The sequence below is a fragment of the Gadus chalcogrammus genome, chromosome 20, assembly GCF_026213295.1.
Source record: "Gadus chalcogrammus isolate NIFS_2021 chromosome 20, NIFS_Gcha_1.0, whole genome shotgun sequence".
Taxonomy (NCBI): Eukaryota; Metazoa; Chordata; class Actinopteri; order Gadiformes; family Gadidae; genus Gadus; species Gadus chalcogrammus.
This window is the reverse complement of record NC_079431.1, coordinates 2,061,034-2,079,595: the sequence shown is the minus strand read 5'-3', so window position 1 is coordinate 2,079,595 and position 18,562 is coordinate 2,061,034. Positions and strand designations below refer to the sequence as shown.

Genomic DNA, 18,562 nt, shown 5'->3' with positions numbered 1-18,562 from the left:
CTGGTTTGACATCTCCTGTCTCTCTACTAACAAACCGCACAACAGCGTCACATACACATGTCAGAGAAACGCCTTATCAAAATAAATCTTTAGTTCCCACTGTCCTGTCCCCCCCCCCCCCCCCCGCCCCCACCCACACTGTGACCCCCAATCCCCCCTTCCTCCCATCGCCATGGCGCCCGTCCATCTGCTGTCATCTTTTGTTTCCGCTGAGCCGGAGTCAGATGACAACTAATCGATCAGCCCGGTAACCATGGCGACGCGGCGGAGGAGGAGGGGGAAACCGTGAAGACGAGGGTGAGGGTGCGGCAGTCATCTTCGTCGCTCTATACCTCTCACCAGGACGACAGAGACGTGACTTTCTGTTTGACACGTAACCGTGGACACAAGCCCAGCGTAAAGGGAGATGTTACGTCACAAAGGTGTCTTCTCTTTGTCTGTATGACTGACGGACAGGAAGTAAGTCTGCATTGGAAACAGGAAGTGAGTTTGCATTGGGGTCGAGGGAAGAAAGGTATCACATGACGAGGATTACAACATGAACCCACCTCCTGTAGAGGATTTCATCTCTGAATATTCCTTGTGTATCTGAACAATATATAACCATGTACTGACTAATGAGCAAACATCTTTAATTAAAAATTGAATTCAAGATGGTTGTCTTTTCTTAGTACTCGACGTGTGTGTGTGTGTGTGTGTGTGTGTGTGTGTGTGTGTGTGTGTGTGTGTGTGTGTGTGTGTGTGTGTGTGTGTGTGTGTGTGTGTGTGTGTTGTGAATGCGTGCCAACCCCATGACAGAGACTGAATAAGGCATGCATGATCCATTTCAGAGCAGGAAAACGCGTTCTTATTCCACCAGTGTGATGAACGCAGAGTGCAGGACAGGAGCTAAATTAGCTCTCAAGTCGTCAGTTAAAGCTGACAACTATGATCACGTTAGGCATCAATCTACAGGAAAACAGTTGGCACTTAAATTAAATCTTGCCTGCGTAATTTTTGCATAAACTTAAATATTCCCCAGCCGTGAAATAATTGAAAAACAAGCGAGGAGGAAAGAAAAAAACTAAACCTGATGGAGTGAAACAACAAACAGTCAGCGAGACGTGTGATTGGCTGGGAGGAGCCTGGAAGGACAGGTAGATGGATTGGATCGACCTCACATCTCGGCATCTCTCGGGGAATCTCCGGGAGATTTACTTATTTACTTCAAGAAGACCGCCGTCAATTCACCGTCAGGCTAAAGCACCTTAATGCTGGTGTTTCTATCTAACATTGTGGGAGCAGACAGTAGGAACAGACTTTATAGAACACCGGTTCCACCCGGACAGCAGCTGCGGGGTGGAGGGGTTTGGATAAAAAGCGTGAAATGAAATATTCCGGGAGAGATTGAATCTGGATGGGATCTCACACCACAGGGAAATCTCAGCGGCGAAGCGAATTACCTCCAAGGAAAGAAAAAGGCTTCGTTATCTGGATAATTTATTCAGAATCCTAGACTTTTTTCCCTAGCTTCAAAGTTAGTAGGCCAACTGTACTATTGTAAAACGTTGAAAATGTATAATTTTACCGCCTCAATTTTCAATTTTGTATTGTAGTAGTATAGTAACGGCATGAGACTAGTTGATAAAGTAATCTCTAACTCAAACCAAAGTTCCCTACACCCATCAGGAACCACTTCCAACTGCGGGTTAAAAGGCTCTAGTCTAGGATATTCTCAGCAACAATTAAACACGAACTATTTGGATACTGTTAATTCATTTTAGACTAACCCGAACAGATAATCGTAAACTTTGGGATTTATAAAAAACAATCTAAAAACAACCAATGAATCTCAAACTGTCGGAGTAGAGCTGATGATTTGTCGCCATCTAGTGATGGGTTCATGTTTGACATGTTCTGAAATATTGTATTTTCTACCTGGATGTCTAGTTTTTTTTACCGTGAAGATTAACGTATGCAAATTGTACACATATTTACAAATGCGTTCAATAGGCCTATATATATATATATAGCCTATGCAGATATGCATTATGAAGATACGTATTTAAAGTAAGCCGATTACTGTTTTGCCATCAAATGAAAAGATTCAATGACGATAAAGATCATATTTAATCTATAACGTATTTAATGACAGGTAAAGATGAATACTTTGAAACATTTTCGCCCGTGAATATACCTGCTCTCGTACTCTCCCGTGTAAGCGTACTTTCTCATTTGGCCGCACGGTGGTGCCGTTGCCTCTATCATTTCCAAACAGAGTATACAATTACCAAGTTACTTGGGTCCTGGATATGAATTGCCTTGAACCTCCCTATACAAATAGTTTTCTCAAAAAGCCGAACATCCATCACCGCAAATACCTTGAGGGAAACACGCCACATACCATCAGATACATAAAGCAGAAAAATACGTAAAGAAAACACACACCTGGGCTGGGAGGCTGGGATACATTTTCCAAAAACAGATCACGTTGCCCAATAGATCACAAATCATGAAAACATAACTCTAAGTCCGACACTGCGCACATGATCCCCTCTTAAACCATAATTCACTGCAGAAATAACCCCCAAGAATCCCAGCATTACAAAGGCTATACCGAAATACTGACCTGGTAGTATCCTTATCCACACGTTTCTATGTGAAGCCAAGGAACACAATGCCAACATTGTGGCAGTTGGTTCCTTTGGGCAATAGCATAGGCCTAAACGATAGGAACGCTTTTGGCTAAATTGTGTGTCTGTAGCCTATAATCTATCAAAAATGTTAGCATGTCAACATGCTAATAACGTGCTATGTTGCTATGATAAAATATATGTTGTATTTCAATATATGTGTATATAGGCCTATAGCTAAATTATATATATATTTTTATATATAGGCTACAGGTAAAACTTAATTTGAACATCATGCAAATTTATTTCAGTAATTCAACTGAAAAGCTGAAACTATTATATTATGTCGACTTATGACATGGAAAGTGAGATATTTCAAGCTTTTGTTATAATTTTGATGATTATCACGTACAGTTTATGAGAACCACAAATTCAATGTCTCAGAAAATAAGAATATTACATGAAATCAATACAAAAAGGATTTCAAACGCAACAATATCTGCCCTCTGAAAAGTACTCAGTACTTGCTTTGGGCCAATTTTGCATGAATGCCTCAATGCGGCTGGTATGGATGCTATCAGCCCGTGGCACTGCTGAGGTGTTATGGAAGACAAGGATGCTTCAATAGCGGCCTTCAGCTCTTCATTGTTCAGTCTCATGTCTTACATATTTTTCTTGGCAATGGATTAGGTGGATGGATTAGCCATTAGGTGGCTCTTGATGCAGTAGCTCCAGCCTCAGTCCACTCCTTACGAAGCTCCCCCATACTTTTGTCATTTCATAATCAAAATAACAGATAAAGGCTTGAAATATTTCACTTTGTATGCAATGAGGCTATAATATAGTTTCACCTTTAAGTTGAATTACTGAAATAAGAACTTTTGCCCAATACAAGTTTTTTTTTTTTTTTTTTAAAGTTTCAGCTGTATTAAGAGCCACTCATTCTAGTTGATGAGCGGGAGCTCACAAAGTTGTTACAAGATGTTAGAGTGACATGACCTTCTGAAGAGCACAAAGCTTGATTAACGGGTAACATAAGAAAGATGAAATCATGCATAAACACACGTGTAACAATCCAACAAATCCTACAAGTAAATGTATTCCACAGACACACAGTAGGTTAATAGTCATCTGGACTTCAAATCTTCTGTTTTATCCACTGGTCTTCTTGAAACTCCCTTTTATTGTAACTCTTACTAGATTTTCTTTATAAGTTCCTCAATATAGCCATTGTGTGATTCTAAACTTTCTTTCTTAGCTACAAGTCATGAAGAAGCAGGTAGTAGTTCTGGCATTTTGCTCAAGGATGCCTAATGATTGACTGCAGACATTGGGAGTTGAACCCCCAACCTATGGGGAGTCAAACACACGACGCCTGGAGCATCCCGCAGCACCACACACATTAGAAACGGTCACGGAAATAAAGTTCTCAGTCCAATGTAACAGGGGAATTCATGACTGAACTCTGATTTGAATTGTAGATAGTCTCTAGCTTGCAGACTCACATTAGTTCAAGCGTGTGCGTGCATCATTGCGTGTGCTAGCGTAATAAATGCGTGAAAGCCCTGATCCCAGGAAGCTATGTAAATCAGATGGGGTCGTGTGCTTTAAGTCAGCGCTGCTGGTGTTTCTGGTCCTGTTCCACTTCAACGTGCTCCCCTCTGTAAGACAAGCGGGCGCGGTCATGCAGCTCTTATAGATGTGGTGTAGAGAGAGGCTCTGACCAAAGGCAGCGGGCATCAAAGGACCACTAGAGCTGGCACACATCTGGGAGCGAAAGTAACTCCTAAGTCCCTCTGACGGGAGGGGCAACCGGGCGTGTGTGCGCCTGTGTGTGTGTGTGTGTGTGTGTGTGTGTGTGTGTGTGTGTGTGTGTGTGTGCTCGTGTGTATGGTTGTGCATATGTGTGTGTGGTTGGGTGTGTGCGTGTGCGTCTCTGTGTATGGTTTGGTGTGTGTGTGTGTGTATGTGTTTGTGGATTGTTGCACGTGTGCATGTGTCTACGGTTGTGCGTTTGTCTATGATTGTGTGTGTGTGTGTGTGTGTGTTCGGTGTAATGAACTACCTCTACATATTAGCAGATTGGTGTAAACCCATGACAGCTCCAGCGAGCGAGAGACGGTGCCTTTGCCCCAACGTACGGCTGAGTTGTGACAACCTCTTCCACAGACGCTACCTCTTTGACTCTGTCTGCTCCGAGCGACAACATTCACATGGAGCACCTGACAGTCGCCTGGATTTACAGTCTGCAGGCCTTTCTAGTGCCGTCTGCGGCGCCCACAGAGACCAGAGATGGCGCTGTGGGCTTCTCCACCTCCTGTTCCAACACAGTGACTACGATGCTGCATTTCTTTGTGGATTCTCTCCGCTGTCGAGGGGGTAGGGGGACCGCGTTATCAGTGGCTGGTATTCACTCGGTAAAGCTTTAAGTCCTGCTGGTTTCCATCTACTTACGTATTAGCTACCCCCAACTACATTTTTAAACCGCTAATTACATATTTTAAACTTTGCCTACTTGCTTTTGTAAAACCGTCACCTTAACTCAGTCCCTTTGAAGCCCAGTGTTTGGATGTGCAGACTTTCTGGGCAGTATAGACACAAGGAAAACCAGACAGCTTACTGCTGGACTAGATAGCTGACGTTTAATGTGTGATTAACGGGCCAACCTCTGCTGCACACACGTCCATGTGGTTAGAGTAAGCAGAAAGGTTACCGTTAGCCTGTCACAGCTGGGGGCTCAGGGCTGAGTCTAGTTAGGGCTGGGTCGTGTTTTTTTTTGCAAGTTTCCATGGTAACCGTGTTGTCAGGGTGTCACTTGCCTGCTTTTGAAGCAGGAGCCATTTAATTTTCTGCACACAAATGTCCATCTGAGAACACCAATGTAATTCAATGTACAATATCAAGTTGCTTTTGTGCTTAAGTTCACATTGAACCAGTTTATGCAGTGTGGAAGCCGAGTTGAAAGTTGGTCTAACGGTACTGCTTGCCATTAAAGCCATGTTCATTTATCACAGAGGCAGTAGAGTGTTGCCAACGATTGCACCAGCTATATTAAGAACTGCGTCACCAGCAGCACTTTGTGTCTCGCGTTTAAAAAGTCTTGAAGCCTCATGAGCAGTATCCACACCACAGCTAGCGGCTTGGCTGAGGCTACAAACACAGCAACGGCATGAGGGTCAAACGCAGCGACCCTCACAACTCCCTTTACAGACTGCTGGGACACACAAAGGAAACAGGTTTGAGTCTAGAGTTTTATTAGACAGTTTAGACACCAGCTCTGATCTGGCTGTTGGGGGGCAGCCTCTTCCCCTGGTGGGTTCCCACCGTCAGCCCGAACTCCTGGTCCTCGTGTTTCTCCTGGACCTCGGGCTTCAGCTGGAAGCCCTTGGCCCCGTCGAAGGAGTCGGACGGGGTGAAGGAGAGCGGGGCCTCCAGCAGCAGACCCTGCAGGCGGGTACGCCAGCCCCCCAGCATGGTGTCCCGAGTCTCAGCCTTCACATGAGAGGGAGCCCAGAAGATATGGGGGGCCAGGACCTGGAACCCGCAGTAGTGCAGGATTCCATTCTGCAAGTGGAAACCGGGACGTTGATGCAGACAGCTTGGCTCAAGCCAATCAGTGTGCTGGCAGTTGTCCTCTGACTCCTCCCCTATTATCGACACTAATTCATGAGCGCGAGCTCACAAATGTTGTTCCAAGATGTTTGAGCGACAAGACCTTCTGAAGAGTATGCGTAAAGCTTGATTAACGGGTAACATAAACATTAAATCCTACGTACGCCAGCCCCCCAGCATGGTGTCCCGAGTCTCAGCCTTCACATGAGAGGGAGCCCAGAAGATATGGGGGGCCAGGACCTGGAACCCGCAGTAGTGCAGGATTCCATTCTGCAAGTGGAAACCGGGACGTTGATGCAGACAGCTTATATTTTATTTATACATTAGAGTAAGAGTCATTGTTGATGCAGTACCTGTAGTGGCCACAGGGTGACATTCATGTCCCCATTGATGCCATTGGCACTGAACATGGACTCATTGGAGCCGGTGGTGAAGGACAGCATGGCCTTCTTGTCCTAAACAGCAGAGGAGAGCAGTGAGTTCATCCAAGCCTTGCCAATCCATCGCATGACAAATCTGGACTGCAGCCCTCACCTTGAAGATGCCCTGGCTGTATCTCTTCTCCTGCGTGAAGGCATAGCCTGACGTCAGCACCCGGTCGATCCAGCCCTTCATGATGCCAGGGACTGAGAACCAGTACATGGGAAACTGGGAACAGAAGCAGATGTTACCCAGAAGATATAGCCAAAACATCTGACATGAGGGCTGAGATGAACTGCCGGAAAAACTCCTAATATTGTGACAACACACACACCTGGAAGATGACAAGGTCTGCCTGGGTGAGTTTGCGCTGCTCCTCCACGATGTCTTCAGACAGCTTGCCCTCCTCCCACGCAAGCTTGGTCTCCTCAGCGTAGCGGAAGTGATCCTGGTTCTTCACCTCTCCTGGAGAGACCCAGAAGAGGAACGTCATGAGCTCGACCCCAGAGGTGCACCCCCGGTACCCAAGGTCATGTTTAGCTTTACATTTAGCAGACGCTTATATTAAAAGCGACTTACAATAAGTACATTTTTAAGAATAAGAAAGGGCTGGGACGGGCTGGGACAGGGGGGGGGGGGGGGGGGGGGAGGAGGCTAGGCATAGGTGGACCCTGAACAAGTGGGGCTTGAAGGTCGTTCCTCACCAACGATGTCTTCAGCAGTGGCCGTGGCCTTGAACTTGAGGGCGTACAGGTCGGACACGTCCACCGTGCAGCCCTGAGCGCCCAGGACCTCGACAGCAGCGTCTTTAGCTGCAGAGTTGAACGACCCGGCGCTCTGATGGGCGTAAACAACCAGCACCTTCTTCGCTGCTAAAAGACAAAGTCCACCACGTACAGAGTATCGTCATTAAAGCATCCAGAGCAGTAGCATGACCCAGAATACAAACTACACAAGGTACCTAGCTGTAACCTTCTGACCCATGAACCAAGAAGCTATATATAAACCCTGAGCACCGATGCACCAAAAATAATTATCTCGTCAAACAAAAGAAAAATGTGCATCACTGACACAACAGTAACAACATTGACAGGAACAAACAGCAGTTTCCATAAGGTCTCACCCATTTTTCAACACGTTGTCTAATACAGATGCTGAGCTGATGGCTGACGGCTGACGGCTGAGTAGCTGTTGCAGATGGAAGACCCAGGATGCTGAAGAACACACGGCCCAGGTCTTATAAAGACATCACAGCTGTACCTCAACCAATCAGTGCAATCAAGCCAATCAGTGTGCTGGCAGTTGTCCTCTGACTCCTCCCCTATTATCGACACTAATTCATGAGCGCAAGCTCACAAATGTTGTTCCAAGATGTTTGAGCGACAAGACCTTCTGAAGAGTATGCGTAAAGCTTGATTAACGGGTAACATAAACATTAAATCCTAAATAAACACACATGTCACAATCCAGCCAAACATAAAAGTAAATGTATTCCACAGACACAGTAGTTTCATAGTCTTCTAGACTTATCTTGATTCATCCCTTTTATAACTAGATTTTCTTTACAATTCCTCATTAGCACCCTTCTGCGATTCTAAACTCTTTCTTAGCTACATTAGCTTTAGCTTAGACGTCATGAAGAAGCAGGTAAGGGTTCAGGCATTTGCAACATTTGAAATGTCCTGAGACTAATGTAACAGCAGAATTGATAACTGTTGAAATCTTGATTTTTGCTAGTTTCCAGCTTGCACACACATGAGTTCACATGTTTTTGTGCATGCGTGTGTGTGCGTGCGTAATAAGTGTGAAAGCCCTAACCCAGGAAGCGTCGTGTGCTTTAGTCAGCGTTGCTGGTGTTTCTGGTCCTGTTCCACTTCAACGTGCTCCCCTCTGTAAGACAAGCGGCGGCGGTCATGCAGCTCTTATAGATGTGGTGTAGAGAGAGGCTCTGACCAAAGGCAGCGGGCATCAAAGGACCAATAGAGCTGGCACACGTTCAGAATTCAATTCATAAATTAACCGACATGAATCGTCTGGCTGGCTGAAATTGAGGGTTTCTGGGAGTGTCCATGGTAAGATTTGTGTAACCAACGAGAGAGGTATGATCAGTTATGCATGACGAAGGAGAAGTGTATGGAAGTAAATCTGTGCCATCGGATTTTGAAAATAAAAAGCCATTGAATTCTAAGCACTGAATATTTATGCATTAAAATAACAGATAACATGAGCAGTATCCACACCACAGCTAGCGGCTTGGCTGAGGCTACAAACACGGCAACGGCATGAGGGTCAAACGCAGCGACCCTCACAACTCCCTTTACAGACTGCTGGGACACACAAAGGAAACAGGTTTGAGTTTAGAGTTTTATTAGAAGGTTTAGACACCAGCTCTGATCTGGCTGTTGGGGGGCAGCTTCTTCCCCTGGTGGGTTCCCACCGTCAGCCCGAACTCCTGGCCCTCGTGTTTCTCCTGGACCTCGGGCTTCAGCTGGAAGCCCTTGGCCCCGTCGAAGGAGTCGGACGGGGTGAAGGAGAGCGGGGCCTCCAGCAGCAGACCCTGCAGGCGGGTACGCCAGCCCCCCAGCATGGTGCCCCGAGCCTCAGCCTTCACATGAGACGGAGCCCAGAAGATCTGGGGAGCCAGGACCTGGAACCCGCAGTAGTGCAGGATTCCATTCTGCAGGTGGAAACCAGGACGTTGATGCAGACAGCTTTTATTTATACATTAGAGTAAATCATTGTTGATGCAGTACCTGTAGTGGCCACAGGGTGACATTCATGTCCCCGTTGATGCCATTGGCACTGAACATGGACTCATTGGAGCCGGTGGTGAAGGACAGCATGGCCTTCTTGTCCTAAACAGCAGAGGAGGGCAGTGAGTTCACCCAAGCCTTGCCAATCCATCTCATGACAAATCTGGACTGCAGCCCTCACCTTGAAGATGCCCTGGCTGTATCTCTTCTCCTGCGTGAAGGCATAGCCTGACGTCAGCACCCGGTCGATCCAGCCCTTCATGATGCCAGGGACTGAGAACCAGTACATGGGAAACTGGGAACAATACCAGCCGTTACACAGAAGATAAACCCACTACTTCTGACATAGAGGCTGATATATGGACAATATTTTGCCCAGAAGGCAAAAGCTTGCCGGAAACTGTAGTCACAAGAAGGTCTGAAAAGAGGCACCTGGAAGATGACGAGGTCAGCCTGGGTGAGTTTCCGCTGCTCCTCCATGATGTCTTCAGACAGCTTGCCCTCCTCCCACGCAAGTTTGGTCTCCTCAGCGTAGCGGAAGTGATCCTGGTTCTTCACCTCTCCTGGAGGGCCGAGAGAGTCAAGACGATTCGGCTCACCGACAAAACATTCTGCTCTTTCACCATGCAATCATGTTTTAGTCTCTCACCAACGATGTCTTCAGCAGTGGCCGTGGCCTTGAACTTGAGGGCGTACAGGTCAGACACGTCCACCGTGCAGCCCTGAGCGCCCAGGACCTCCACAGCAGCGTCTTTAGCTGCAGAGTTGAACGACCCGGCGCTCTGATGGGCGTAAACAACCAGCACCTTCTTTGCTGCTAAAAGACAGAATTAAATGGTTGATCACACATTTAGCAGATGCTTTTGTCCAAAGAGACTTACCATAAGTACATTTGTCAGACAAAAGAGAAACATAACGCTGTCAGTACAGTAAGGACGGTTGTAGAACCAAGTACTAAGCACTAACAAATCACTCAGTAAACACATTCCCCGTATGCAACATCGATAGCTAGGATAAGATGTGACACAATTCTACATACTATTTCTAAGTGCCAGGACGTAAAACTTACATTAAGTGTTTACATTAAGTGCCAGAATATCATTCATACAAATTATCCACGATTAAAGAACCCACAGATCCTAGCATGACCCAAAGACAAACTACAGAGACACGCTACCTAGCAGTAGCCTACTGACCCATTTTCCTGTAAACGTTGTGGTGAAGACCTGTGTGGATAGAGGACAACAGAACCTCCAAGCCGCCATTTTATGTCTTAGAAACTATCTCACTCAGCTGTCATCAACCAGCAATCAGGCTGGCCAATCAATGAGCCTGATTTGTGCCTTCAATGATTAGGCTTCCTGGCTTTATATATATATATATATATCTATATATATATATATATATATATATATATATATATATATATATATATATATATATATATCTCTATACACTGTATAGCTGGTGCAATTGTTGGCAACACTCTACTGCCTCTGTGATAAATGAACATGCTTTTATGTCAAGCAGTACCTTCGGACCAGCCAACCTTTCGACTCTGTAGCTTCCGCAATGCATAAACCGGTTCAATGGTGAAGGTGAACTTTAAGCACAAGCAGCGCCATATTGTACAATAAATAACCTTCAGTGGAGTTTGTTCTCAGATGAAAAATTGTGTGCAGAACATTAATGGCTCCTACTTCAAAAGCGGTCAAGCGTCACCCTGACAACATCGTTACCATGGAGACAGGCATACATCGACCCAGCCCTAACTATGCTCGGCCATGTGCCCCTTGCTGTGACGGGCTAACGGTAACCTTTCTACTGAAGATGACTTTACCCACATGGACACCGGTGTGTGCAGCAAAGAGCCCGTTAATCACACGTATTAAATGTCAGCTCTCGAGTCCAGTAGAGCCTGGTCTGTTGGTTTTCCTTGTGGCTCTACTGCCCAGAAAATATGCACATCTCTCTAACACATGGCTTCAAAAGGGCCTGTCTGAGCTACAGCGATGTTGTTCCATCAAGAGCCAGGAGTAGGCAACGTTTTTAGCAGTTTGTGGCCATTCATGTAGTTATTTTGGGGTAGTTGATACGACCAGTCCTTGGAACTTAAGCAAATCGAAAACAGCAGAACTTAAAGCTTTACCAACTGGATACCAACTTCTAAAAACACGTCCCTCTACCCGCTCGAAAGCAGAGAGAATCCACAAAGAGACGCAGCATCAGAGTCTGTGTCTGAAAGCAAGGTGGGGGAGCCCACAGCGCCAGCCCGGGTCTCTGTCGGCGCCGCAGTCGGCACAAGAAGAAGCCTGCAGACTGTAAATCTAGGCGTCTGTCAGGAGCTCCTCGGAACCCAGGCGACTTGGGAACGCTCCGACTCGGAGCGGATAGCAGACAGGGAGCGTCTGTGGAAGAGGTTGTCACAACTGAGCCATACGTTTGGGCAAAGGCAACGTCTCTCGCTCGCTGGAGCTTTCATGCGTTTGTGCCCAATACACCACCCGCACACAACCACCCACCCACACACACCCCCACACACACCCCCACCCCCACACCCCCACACACACCCCCACACACACACACACACACACACACACACACACACACACACACACACACACACACACACACACACACACACACACACACACACACACACTCAAGCACACACACCATACCATACACACGCACAAAGACACACAGATGCACACGCACACACACACACACAGCCAACCACACACAGAGACACATGCACACACACAACCATACACACACACACACACACACACACACACACACACACACACACACACACACACACACACACACACACACACACACACACACACACACACACACACACACGACACACTCTTGCCCCCTCCCGTCAGAGAGACTTAGGAGTTACTTTCGCTCCCAGATGTGTGCCAGCTCTATTGGTCCTTTGATGCCCGCTGCCTTTGGTCAGAGCCTCTCTCTACACCACATCTATAAGAGCTGCATGACCGCCGCCGCTTGTCTTACAGAGGGGAGCACGTTGAAGTGGAACGGGACCAGAAACACCAGCAGCGCTGACTTAAAGCGCACAACGCTTCCTGGGTTAGGGCTTTCACACATTTGTTACTCACAGACGCATGCACACACACACACACATACGCACGCATGCACACACAAACATACAGTAGGCTACATACACACGTATAAACTAATGTGAGTGTGCAAGCTGGAAACTATGTCTACAATCAAGATTTCAACAGTTCAGTTATCAATTCTGCTGTTACATTAGTCCCAGGACATTATTTCCGTGACTGTTTCTTTATGTGTGACGGGGCAGGAGCCTCCAGACGTAGTGTGTTCCAAATGCCTGAACCCTTACCTGCTTCTTCATGACAGCTAAGCTAAAGCTAATGTATCCAAGAAAGATAGTTTAGAATCGCAGAATGGTGCTATTGAGGAATTATTATAAAGAAAATCTATTAAGAGTTATAATAAAAGGGATGAAACAGAAGATAAGTGGATGAAACAGAAGATAAGAAGTTTAGAAGACTATGCAACTACTGTGTGTCTGTGGAATACGTTTACTTCTATGTTTGGCTGGATTGTGACATGTGTGTTTATTTAGGATTTAATGTTTCTTATGTTACCCGTTAATCAAGCTTTGCGCATACTCTTCAGAAGGTCTTGTCGCTCAAACATCTTGGAACAACTTTGTGAGCTCGCGCTCATGAATTAGTGTCGATAATAGGGGAGGAGTCAGAGGAGAACTGCCAACAAACTGATTGGCTTGATTGCACTGATTGGTTGAGGTGCAGCTGTGATGTCTTTATAAGACCTGGGCCGTGTGTTCTTCAGCATCCTGGGTCTTCCATCTGCAGCAGCTACTCAGCCGTCAGCCATCAGCTCAGCTCAGCATCTGTAGTAGACAACGTGTTGAAAAATGGGTGAGACCTTATGGAAACTGCTGTTTGTTCCTGTCAATGTTGTTACTGTTGTGTCAGTGATGCACATTTTTCTTTTCTGTGACCTGATCGGTGCTCTGGGTTTATATATAGCTTCTTGGTTCATGGGTCAGAAGGTTACAGCTAGGTACCTTGTGTAGTTTATATTCTGGGTCATGCTACTGCTCTGGATGCTTTAATCCCCGATACTCTGTACGTGGTGGACTGTCTTTTAGCAGCGAAGAAGGTGCTGGTTGTTTACGCCCATCAGAGCGCCGGGTCGTTCAACGCTGCAGCTAAAGACGCTGCTGTCGAGGTCCTGGGCGCTCAGGGCTGCACGGTGGACGTGTCCGACCTGTACGCCCTCAAGTTCAAGGCCACAGCCACTGCTGAAGACATCGTTGGTGAGGAAGGACCTTCAAGCCCCACTTGTTCAGGGTCCACCTATGCCTAGCCTCCCCCCCCCCCCCCCCCCCTCTAACGCTCTTGTGTGTCTTGTACGTCCCAGCCTTTCTTTTACTTAAAACTGTACTTATTGTAAGTCGCTTTTAATATAAGCGTCTGCTAAATGTAAAGCTAAACATGACCTTGGGTACCGGGGGTGCACCTCTGGGGTCGAGCTCATGACGTTCCTCTGCTGGGTCTCTCCAGGAGAGGTGAAGAACCAGGATCACTTCCGCTACGCTGAGGAGACCAAACTTGCGTGGGAGGAGGGCAAGCTGTCTGAAGACATCGTGGAGGAGCAGCGCAAACTCACCCAGGCAGACCTTGTCATCTTCCAGGTGTGTGTGTTGTCACAATATTAGGAGTTTTGTGGCAGTTCATCTCAGCCCTCATGTCAGATGTTTTGGCTTTATCTTCTGGGTAACATCTGCTTCTGTTCCCAGTTCCCCATGTACTGGTTCTCAGTCCCTGGCATCATGAAGGGCTGGATCGACCGGGTGCTGACGTCAGGCTATGCCTTCACGCAGGAGAAGAGATACAGCCAGGGCATCTTCAAGGTGAGGGCTGCAGTCCAGATTTGTCATGCGATGGATTGGCAAGGCTTGGATGAACTCACTGCTCTCCTCTGCTGTTTAGGACAAGAAGGCCATGCTGTCCTTCACCACCGGCTCCAATGAGTCCATGTTCAGTGCCAATGGCATCAACGGGGACATGAATGTCACCCTGTGGCCACTACAGGTACTGCATCAACAATGACTCTTACTCTAATGTATCAATAAAAGCTGTCTGCATCAACGTCCCGGTTTCCACCTGCAGAATGGAATCCTGCACTACTGCGGGTTCCAGGTCCTGGCTCCCCAGATCTTCTGGGCTCCGTCTCATGTGAAGGCTGAGGCTCGGGACACCATGCTGGGGGGCTGGCGTACCCGCCTGCAGGGTCTGCTGCTGGAGGCCCCGCTCTCCTTCACCCCGTCCGACTCCTTCGACGGGGCCAAGGGCTTCCAACTGAAGCCCGAGGTCCAGGAGAAACACGAGGGCCAGGAGTTCGGGCTGACGGTGGGAACCCACCAAGGGAAGAGGCTGCCCCCCAACAGCCAGATCAGAGCTGGTGTCTAAACCGTCTAATAAAATACTATAATACTACTTTCACATATTCCTGTTTTAAGAGTGTTCTGATTTAACCTGTAAAACGGCTTGGGGCGGGGGTTACATCTGCAGCTGTTAGTATTCCTATAAAGCCATGCTGTTGACCTCTAGCCTCTTGCTTGGGTCACCCTGCTAGACTACTCAAAAGGCCTCCAGAGTTTCAAAGAGATGCTGTATTGGTGTTATTTCACATGGAGAGGAGCAGTGGGGGAAGTGGTGCCTCGAGGTTGTGACCTACCTATTCCAAAATGGCAGCTTTGATATCTTTAAACTTCAGTCTGTTCACAAAACGCTGAATCAACTGACACCACTTTGATTTCAATGCAACCACCTCTACAGCTAGCTGGAGCCCAGCTTTAGTACCGGAATCGTTGTTTATTCTCATCGGACTGAATTGGTAACTTATTTTCATTGCTGACTTTGGGGCTGCATAATATTTGTGTAGGGAGATTGGAGTCTCTGATCTTTGGCCCATCCTGAATCCCAATCCCCCATTGTCCATGTCAGTTCTCCCACACTATCTGGTGGAAAGGCCATTCTCCGCAGGGTCAATGGGAGGAAGTGGGCACTCTCTTCCCAGGCATGGGCACACCAGTCTGCGGAAAGACTGTTATTGCTTCAGTTTCAGCAACAAAACAAGCATACCCTCGAAATGCCCCCTTTGTCCCGCGGTCAAAAATAAACGTGAGGTGCAGGTTGACTCAAAGTCGGCCGACTGGATGCCAGTTCTCAGCCCAAATGTTGAAGAAATAATGACTTGATTAACATAACATTTTCTGTTGGGAATAACAATTACAAAGTGTAATGAAGCATATAAAGGAGGTCGGCTGTGAGGTAGTTTTCCTTTCCTCTGACCGGTGTGGTGACAGACTAGTGAAGGGGACCACGTGTTGGTGCCAGATGTGACAGGGTTAGCGACCGGTCGGCCAATCTGAGACAGATGGAGAAACAGGAGAGGACTGGATGGAGGAGAAAGGGTGCAAGGTGTGTGTAGATTATTAAACTTGCTTTGGACTTTCATGTCAAGGGCCATAATATCAAATCAATTGTACCTCAACATAGAAAAGCAGATTGTCTCACTCAAATGATGGTGTGTTTATGTCTATGCACAATACTATGTTAGCTCAATTTCCCAGACATCCTTAACCCACTCTAGGGCAGGTTAATCGTTTTCTACCCTGAGAGAAGATTGAAGGCCTGATAAGTGATGAGTGCTTCCACCAGTGCATCCGCAGTGTCCAGAAGCACCCTCCACTATCTCCTCTACATTCTGTCTGACCTTTGAGCCCCGCAACCTTTTCCCAAACCTCTTTATTGAAACACACGCATGACAAATGACCTACGAGCCTTGGATAAGAAATGTCAATGTTGGCACGTTATAGACTCACATAAACACACAAAAAGGTTTTTGGAGAGCTGTTCAGGTGGCGATTGAGATAATGACGTGGTAGACGGCAGAGAGTCTGACAGCTGTGCTGCCCTGATGCATGATGGGAGACGGAGGGACACCATCATCTCACACAATTGTGTGTGTGTGCGTGTGTGCATGGAGAGATTTACATCCATGTGTTGTTGAAAAGCAAGAAGGGATAAGGTGTGTCACCTCGAATGTGAGAACCCTGCTGCTGTGTGTGTGTGTGTGTGTGTGTGTGTGTGTGTGTGTGTGTGTGTGAGTGTGTGTGTGTGAGTGTGTGTTTGTGTGAGTGTGAGTGTGTGCACGTGCCAAGTTTGCATTTTTACTTTTTTATTTTGCTGTTTTGGAATCACTCTTGCCGGCACCTTTGAGGTTTGCAGTTTGTATAAATCTGTGTTAAAACGAACAATACCAACAGCTGTGGAGGAAGATGGCATCCTATACAGCTTTCTGGAGCGCGGTCGGGACGACATAATCGCAAACAAGCATCGAGTGTGACAACAAACAGCCGCTGCTTCCTCCCTCCCTCCCTGGAGTCGGACAGGTCTTTCATCCGGTTCCTCCGGGCTGTCTCTTCCTGCTCAGTGGTACGGACCGAAGGGATGCGGCTCCACACACACATCCCTCTCACCGCTCCTACCCCTCCTGCGCCGCACCTCACCAACAGACAGGATCAGCCCTGACGGGCCGGGCTGCCGGTGATGCAGAGTAAAGCCGAGGTCTGCTCCATTTAACCCCGGCTCCAAGGCCGGGCTTCAAGGGCTTGCGTCATGCTTCATGGCCGAGCTTCAGGGGACAACTGCACGGAGAAGACTCTGCTTCATGAAGCAGGCCCGGGAAGACACGCCATGAAGACGGGCCTGGGAGCCTGGCTTGCTCTGGACAAGCCGGGCCTTCTTCATGAAGAAGGCCCGGCTTCATGAAGAAGTCCCGGCTTCATTGAGCAGGCCCGGCTTCATGGAGCAGGCCCGGCTTCATGGAGCAGGCCCGGCTTTGGGCAACAGGGCCTGCTCCCTGCTCCGGGTGGCCGGGAGAGGCGGTGGCTCCGAGGGCCCTACCGCTTCCATCAGTGGATGAAGGCCAGACCCGGGAACCTCCGCCCAGGCCCTGGGGACCGGGGACCCCAGACAGCAGAAGATGTTTCATATTGAGGAGCTGAGGTGGAGTCTGACAGCAGAGCTCTGGGGGTGGAGGGGGGGGGGGGGGGGGGGGGAGGCTTCACAGCGGCCCCAGAGTGATGAGGTTAAGACTGCAGTCAGCCATTACACTCTCAAAACAAGATCCCGGCTGTAATGAGAAGCAGACCTTCCCCCCGTCCCCACCTAAGCCCCGCAGAGGAACTCAAGAAGCAGGGGCACCAGAGAACTGATGCCTCTTTTCCTTGTTCTTGTTCTTCTCTGCTCTTTTATGATCCATTGCTCCTTTGATGGCTCCTGCCCTCCCCCTCAAACACTATCTCCCAGCTTACTCAACCTCTCCCTCTGCCTGTGAGCTATCTCCTGGTAAGACCTCAGAGAACACGCAGAACCCTCCAAGTGGCTCCTGGGTTCTTTCTTCCCCTGTTTGAGTAATGAGCCGTAAGTGAGTTCTTATCCTTCTCCGGGCTGAGGAGGATAAGGAAAAGCAGACATTACAGATGTGACTGGGAACCGTAGTGCTGTTGTGGTCCCACGACAGCAGCCTCAGGTCCAATCCATCCCAGTCCTTTCAGTTGTCCCCGACCAGCAGATCCAGGTCCACTCCATCCCAGTCCCGCTGTGTGTTCCCAGACCAGTAGCTCCAGCTCCACCCCATCGCAGTCCAGATGCTGGTCTGGGATCAAATCCTGGTGTGGCATCGGGAGAACCCCCGGGCTATGAGGTAAAGAAACCCAAAGCAGAACAGAGCGGAGTCCTCCGTCTCATGGCTTCCTGATCCACTGTGCACCAGATCCACCGGCAGGTCAGGTTTAGGAGCAGGATGCTCAGCTGTTGTTCTTCTTCTGCGACCACACAAGGTAGCTTACAGTTCCTTCTCCTGCTGATTGTTCATCTGCGTTATCGACTCTATCGGTGGTGTTGGGGATTGATGTTTGACAGGAGTGTGCTGGAATGTTTGACGTCTGAACTTTAAGTAACACAACACCCACGGTGACAGCGTTGTCGTTATTGTAACTGCAGGCTATCCCCCCCCCCCCCCCCCCAAGAAAAGCAGAGCATTCCAGTGCTGGCAATGAACAGT

The 18,562-nt window shown here is 47.9% G+C and overlaps 4 protein-coding genes across 6 annotated transcripts in view; 2 read left to right on the top strand and 2 right to left on the bottom strand.

The window, feature by feature from the left end:
* LOC130373701 (calsequestrin-2-like) overlaps positions 1–18,562 on the top strand; it is a 37,433-nt gene that overhangs the window by 4,646 nt on the left and 14,225 nt on the right. The gene's annotated exons all lie outside the window — the stretch shown is intronic.
* On the bottom strand, positions 5,850–7,857 carry LOC130373332 (ribosyldihydronicotinamide dehydrogenase [quinone]-like). The gene is made up of 7 exons (XM_056579747.1): positions 7,768–7,857; positions 7,349–7,516; positions 6,979–7,109; positions 6,759–6,872; positions 6,578–6,679; positions 6,389–6,494; positions 5,850–6,259 (listed from the first exon to the last, which is right to left on the bottom strand). The coding sequence occupies exons 1-7, from the start codon at positions 7,769–7,771 to the stop codon at positions 5,877–5,879; spliced, it is 1,008 nt and encodes a 335-aa protein (XP_056435722.1). The 5' UTR covers positions 7,772–7,857; the 3' UTR covers positions 5,850–5,876.
* LOC130373333 (ribosyldihydronicotinamide dehydrogenase [quinone]-like) lies at positions 8,995–10,699 on the bottom strand. 3 transcript variants are annotated; one of them, XM_056579748.1, is made up of 6 exons: positions 10,594–10,699; positions 10,047–10,214; positions 9,830–9,960; positions 9,579–9,692; positions 9,398–9,499; positions 8,995–9,321 (listed from the first exon to the last, which is right to left on the bottom strand). In XM_056579748.1, exons 1-6 carry the CDS (start codon positions 10,595–10,597, stop codon positions 9,022–9,024), a joined length of 819 nt encoding a protein of 272 aa, XP_056435723.1. In that variant the 5' UTR covers positions 10,598–10,699; the 3' UTR covers positions 8,995–9,021. The 3 variants fall into 3 exon arrangements, with proteins under 3 accessions (XP_056435723.1, XP_056435725.1, XP_056435726.1); XM_056579750.1 differs by having other exon boundaries at positions 8,995–9,327; positions 9,404–9,499; XM_056579751.1 differs by having other exon boundaries at positions 10,047–10,211; positions 10,594–10,647.
* LOC130373334 (ribosyldihydronicotinamide dehydrogenase [quinone]-like) lies at positions 13,230–14,935 on the top strand. The gene is made up of 6 exons (XM_056579752.1): positions 13,230–13,341; positions 13,575–13,742; positions 13,990–14,120; positions 14,226–14,339; positions 14,419–14,520; positions 14,599–14,935. Exons 1-6 carry the CDS (start codon positions 13,338–13,340, stop codon positions 14,896–14,898), a joined length of 819 nt encoding a protein of 272 aa, XP_056435727.1. The 5' UTR covers positions 13,230–13,337; the 3' UTR covers positions 14,899–14,935.